Source organism: Camelina sativa, chromosome 6 (genome assembly GCF_000633955.1).
Source record: "Camelina sativa cultivar DH55 chromosome 6, Cs, whole genome shotgun sequence".
NCBI classification, from domain to species: domain Eukaryota; kingdom Viridiplantae; phylum Streptophyta; class Magnoliopsida; order Brassicales; family Brassicaceae; genus Camelina; species Camelina sativa.
This window is the reverse complement of record NC_025690.1, coordinates 23,830,082-23,836,223: the sequence shown is the minus strand read 5'-3', so window position 1 is coordinate 23,836,223 and position 6,142 is coordinate 23,830,082. Positions and strand designations below refer to the sequence as shown.

Sequence of the window (6,142 nt, the reverse complement as noted above, 5' to 3'; positions counted from 1 at the left end):
GAAAATATGGTTCATTACATCGCGTGATGTGCATGGCTAATGATACGGCCAAACTTAAAACAGACAAAGAAAATGGGATCCATCTTATGTACTCCTCAAAGAAAATTCAACGACGAGATGTCACCACTACTCACCCACTTGGCAGCCTCGGGAACAAAGAAAACACATTTGTGTTCTTTAAAATTTAAAGGGTAAAACACTGTTATTTCTAGATTCTCCAACTTTTGGTTTTTCATTTAGAAAGATAAACATATTACATCTTGTTGTCAAAATAATATTCATGCAACTGACATATATACCAATACTTTAGCAAAACGATTATATATAGAAGAAAAAAATTGTTAAAAAATAATCATCATACAAAAGTATGCAATATATATGAGTCTGATCGTATGAGTAAATATTAATAAATACTATTATTGATATTATTTTTTTTGAATTTTAAAAGTATTAATATTTCGATAGTTGTTTTTATAATTGTTTGATAAGGATGCCACTAAACTCTATGGTAAGCTTTATACGATGACTTAATATGTTAAACCAAGAGGTCAAGGTCTTGTCTAATAAATGCATGCACAACTAATTCACGCAATAATGTACCTGTATAATACTACAAATAATCAAATTAATTAATCTATCGGAGAACAAAATACATGATAAATACATGATTTTTTTGTTTTGTCAACTACATGATTTATAATATATGAAATAATAATAATAAAGAAAACAATAAAGTATTTTGATAGATATAAATTAATATTATATAATTATACATGATTTGATGATTGATATACGTAAGAACTAACTTAAATAATTTTGAATTAAGACAAATGGATGGAGGCCTTAAATGTTTCCCAATGCCAAAGAGAGTGATGAAAAGGAGAGTCAGTGATTTGAGTACTAAATTAACATATACTGTAAATGTACTTTGAGTTAATTAATTTCTATTAGTAACAAAACCAAGCTTGCACATTTCAATGTGATAAGTAGATGAATTTTTAACACAAAAAAAAAAAGCTAGCAAATTATTCGAATCCTAGAGGTCCTTGCACCTTTTGTAACAATTACCAGTGACGTGGGTTTGTGGAACTCTAGTTAGCTACATATCTTCAATTATTTTCTCCACAAAATTGAGAATATTGCTTTGCTAGTAATTGAAAATGCTTCACCATTCCAAACTTATTTACTTTGGAGGATTTTCATTTTTTTTTTGTTAATATTAAAAAAATAAAATGTGAAAAGAAAGAAAAGTAGAATTTGGGTTAAGGGGATTGAATATGATTGATTTGAATCGTCTTAGAAGTGTAATTGCTACCTAGCGCTTTTGTTGTTATACTAGTATCATTAAGTAGGAAATGCTAAAGTCATTAAAACTCATCTCATTTATATATTTATAAAAGAGTCTTCTGATAAAGAAGTTGCTGGTATATTATTTATTGGCAAAAAAGACATAGAGAAAGAAGAAACACCCAGATTCGGTGTAAGATTTATAACAGTATGTCATATGTGTCACTGTTATGTGTTGACTGTTGTGTTGGCAAAAAATAAAACACATCTAAACTGATTTTGGGCCAAATGCATTTTAATGGCCCAATCGTAGTTGCTGAGGCTAAAAATAACAGAGCATTTTTTCTTCCTTTTTGTTTTACATTTTTCGTATCAAAGTTTCTTTCCTTCTTTCAGTTATTGGAACTTTTCAATTTTACATTTTCGTATCGACATTCTAGTTTTCAAGTATGCTAACAGAACCTTGAGATCAAGACTAAAGAACAACTCTTATTTATTAGCTTTAGAAAATTTACTCAAAACTAAAGCTCTCAATTGGTTGTCATAGTTCAACACCCTTATTTATATAACACTAATCATATATATTCTTAATAGAAAAACCTTTATATTAGATAACTCCTAAACAAAACCTGATCCTTATCTTATTGACAACTTATATCTTGGTTAGGAATAGGATGACTTCTAACTTAAGCTATTCAACAGACATTTCCTTTTTTGTTTTGTTTTATTATTTGTTTCCTTCTTCAACTTCATACTCTTTGCACGTTTATGGTTTATAAATAGGGTTCCAAAGATACTTTTTAAGAATCATTCCCGTACCTCTGAAAAAACGAGACAAGATCCTTTCAATATGGTAACATCATCACGGTTTAGCGGAAGAGCTCTAGCTTGGTGGAAGAAGGTGCGCAAGGCTTTTGTACAGAGATTTTGCAATCTCAAGCAAGGATCTCAATCAGTGGAAGCTTATGCTACAAATTTCTTCGACATGATGTCAGATAAAATCGACAACGTTCACGAGTCTGAACACCAACTGACCAGCCGGTTTATTTCCGGTTTACGTCCCCAATTGCAAACCAATGTGAAGCAATTTGACCCTTCCACGGTTCAGGAAGCTCGGGACCGAGCCATCTTAATTGAACAACAACTGGACTTGTTGTGGCTACCATACCATGCTGTATCCACCTGTTCGGTTGACGGAAAAGTAATTCGTATCCTCTTTGAAAGTGGAAGCGTCCATAACTTTTCTGAAAGAGTTGTGCGTAAGTTAAGACTGCAAAGTGTATCTCTTGCCGACCCACCGACCATACCATTTCTAAACGATACAACTGAAATTCGAATTTCTAAGCAGGTATTGGTGAAAGTGATGAGAGACCACTTGAGGGAGAAGAAGAAGAAGTGGCCTAAAGTTTTAGTTATTTATACTCCACCTGTTCCAATATGTGAGATCATGTAGACCTTTTTTTTTGGGGTTCAAAAGGCTTTTTTCTTAATTCTATTTTATTAGATTTTCTTAAATTTCTACGCACAAATTATATTAATTTAATTATGTATGATCAAAAAACTTATGTAACGACTCTTACATAATATAATGAGAGAGAGTAATAATTAGTTACTCCCTTTCGTTTTTTTAATTTGTCATTCTACAGTAAAAATTTTGTTTTCCAATACTTGTCGTTTTAGGTTTCCAATACATATATTTGGTAAAAATACCAATTTTATCCCAACTATTTTAATGTTTTAACCAATAAAAAAAATTATAAAATGTATTAAAAAAGGGATATAATAAGACATTGATCTATTTTTTTTTTAACTTGTGTGCAAAACTCTAGAACGACAAAAAAAAAAACCAGAAAGAGTAATTATTTTCTAGTGTATTTAAGCATTCTCTATTGTGTTATAAAATCATTGAGAACCAAAGTGTTCTTGTCTTTGTTAGACTTAAATTATTAATTCAAATTCATATAGTTTGTCCTCATTCAATAAAGTTTAACATTCTGATAAATATAACAAATAACAGTGGTTTTTGGAGAGAAAAAACACTAACAACGATTATTTCTATAAGAGGGCTTTTTAAGCTAAGCCATTAGATAAATTAGATAGACAGTGCTGCACCTAGATAGACAGACTTGACTTATTTTCCATCAGTGGTGCGTAAAAGCCTCTTACTGAATGAGAAGGTTTGATTTCAAATTTTGTAACCGTCAAGAAGACAATACTACCCCTAATGAACATGCGAAATTACATACGAGAGAGGAGAGAAAGAGAGAGCTTTTAAGACAAAACAGTGGTCTCTTCTTCTCTTGTGTTGTTGTGTTTGGGTGTTTCTTTCTTCTATTACCTCCCCCGTTCACGTTGTGCAACACCGGGAGCACGTAAGACTCTGTTACGCCTTTTTTAAAAACACATTCTTCTAATAACCAAATTAAAAAAAAAAAAAAAAAAACCAAAGATCAAAAAGTGTCCTCTCTTTCTATTTAATTTTTTAAAGTTTCTTTTCAGATCCGAATTTTCGCCGCAAAATTCGTTAGTGCAGCTTCATCTTCTTTGCGTCCTTGATTCGATCGGGTGTCTGGAGGAACCATGAAGCGGATGATCGTAGGTACGGTAGATTCATTCTCCCTCCCCCCGAAATTGGCTTTTGTTTTTTTTCCTGATCGATTTGGAAATTATCTGCGAGTTTCGATTTTATCATTGTTTTTTTGAAACTCCTTAATTTGGTTTTGTTTTTTTTGAAAGGACCGACCCTCCCACATTTGCAATCTCTTTTTTTTTTTTCTTTGGTTGAATTGTGGAACAAACAAGAATTAGGAAATTCATTTTTGTCATTATATATAGTTTTTGCTGATGAACAGATCATAGGAATGTAGGTAGTGTAGTCTCGAATTGTTTTAAGATAATAATAATAATGATTCCTCTCTAAGTTGAAACATAAAAAGTCAGAAAGATGACAAAGCTCTTCTTCTTTTTGTTGTCTTTTAAGCTTCCATTTTTGGTGGGTCCTTTCAAGATAATGATTTCAATTTCTTTGGATTTTTGTCTCAAGAAAGAAAAAATGTTGGTTGTTGTTTGTTACCTCTGGAAAAGTTTCTGATTGTGATCGAGCAAAGGAACTTGCGTTGACTTTGAAAAATCATGTTTTTTATTTTTATTGTTACAAGTGATGCAGTTGCTACTAGTTACGGTAGATGTATGATCTTTGGAGTATTGGAAAGATAGAGAATTATGCTTTGATGCGGGTTTAAGTCTAAAAAGGTGGAAGAAACAATGCTCGGGAATCGATCCGCGGATTTTAGTGAGAATGGGGATGATGAGATCATTAGACAACTATGTGCAAATGGGATTTGCATTAAAACATCTGAAGTTGAAGCAAAGCTTGATGAAGGAAACATCCAAGAAGCTGAAACTTCTTTGAGAGAAGGCTTATCTCTCAATTTCGAGGTTTTGTTTTTTATTTTATTTTCCTAACTCTCCCATCAATCCACCAACTTTATTAGGAAGCAAAGGATTAGTTACTAGATTTTGCTTGTTTTTGTGGTTACAGGAAGCAAGAGCACTTCTTGGTAGATTGGAATACCAAAGAGGGAATTTAGAAGGTGCACTTCGTGTCTTTGAAGGTATTGACCTTCAAGCAGCTATCCAGCGATTACAGGTTTCTGTGCCTCCTGAGAAACCTGCTACTAAGAAAAACCGTCCCCGTGAACCGCAGCAATTAGTTTCTCAACATGCTGCTAACTTGGTCCTTGAAGCTATCTACTTGAAAGCCAAATCCCTTCAAAAACTTGGGAGAATAACCGGTAAATTTACTCTTTTAACTGTGAGTCTCAATTTTTTTGACAATACAGTTTGAAAAGAATGAAATGTGATGAATCTGAGGCATTGATCTTGGTACAGCCTTTAATTCTGAATCTTTCTTTCCTTGCTGGTTGTTTTATTTTGCAGAGGCTGCACACGAATGCAGGAGTGTTCTTGATTCTGTTGAGAAAATATTTCAGCAAGGGATACCAGATGCTCAAGTGGATAACAAACTTCAAGAAACCGTTAGCCACGCAGTTGAACTACTTCCTGCGTTATGGAAAGAGTGTGGTGACTATCAAGAAGCAATATCCTCTTATAGACGCGCGCTTTTAAGCCAATGGAATCTTGATAATGACTGTTGTGCAAGGATTCAGAAAGATTTTGCAGTCTTTCTTCTACATTCTGGAGTCGAAGCGAGTCCACCGAGCTTAGGTTCTCAGATGGAGGGCTCCTACATACCTAGAAACAACTTAGAAGAAGCCATTCTTCTTCTAATGATTCTTTTAAAGAAGTTCAACCTCGGGAAAGCTAAATGGGATCCGTCTGTGTTTGAGCACCTTACCTTTGCGTTATCTTTATGTAGTCAGACCTCGGTTCTCGCCAAGCAGCTTGAAGAAGTAATGCCTGGTGTGTACAGCCGTATTGAGCGTTGGAACACTTTGGCTCTTTCCTATAGTGCAGCTGGTCAAAACAGTGCTGCGGTTAACCTTCTTAGAAAGTCTCTGCACAAACACGAACAACCTGATGATCTTGTGGCACTTTTGTTAGCTGCTAAGCTTTGCAGTGAAGAGCCTTCTTTAGCTGCAGAAGGTTCGGGTTATGCGCAGAGAGCTATAAACAATGCACAAGGTATGGATGAGCATTTGAAAGGCGTTGGTCTGAGGATGTTAGGACTTTGTTTAGGGAAGCAAGCTAAAGTTCCCACGTCGGATTTCGAAAGGTCTCGGCTTCAATCAGAATCATTGAAAGCATTAGATGGAGCTATAGCTTTTGAGCACAACAATCCTGATTTGATCTTTGAGTTAGGTGTTCAATACGCTGAGCAACGGAACTTAAAAGC

General features: G+C 34.0%; 1 protein-coding gene across 1 annotated transcript in view; it reads left to right on the top strand.

The window, feature by feature from the left end:
• The window catches only part of LOC109125141, a 6,900-nt gene continuing 4,339 nt past the window's right edge, over window positions 3,582-6,142 (top strand). Inside the window, exons 1-5 of the mRNA XM_019246436.1 lie at window positions 3,582-3,659; window positions 3,787-3,886; window positions 4,446-4,725; window positions 4,829-5,081; window positions 5,227-6,140. Coding sequence (XP_019101981.1) covers window positions 4,552-4,725; window positions 4,829-5,081; window positions 5,227-6,140 — 1,341 coding nt within the window. The 5' untranslated portion in view covers window positions 3,582-3,659; window positions 3,787-3,886; window positions 4,446-4,551. The remainder of the gene's footprint in view (window positions 3,660-3,786; window positions 3,887-4,445; window positions 4,726-4,828; window positions 5,082-5,226; window positions 6,141-6,142) is intronic.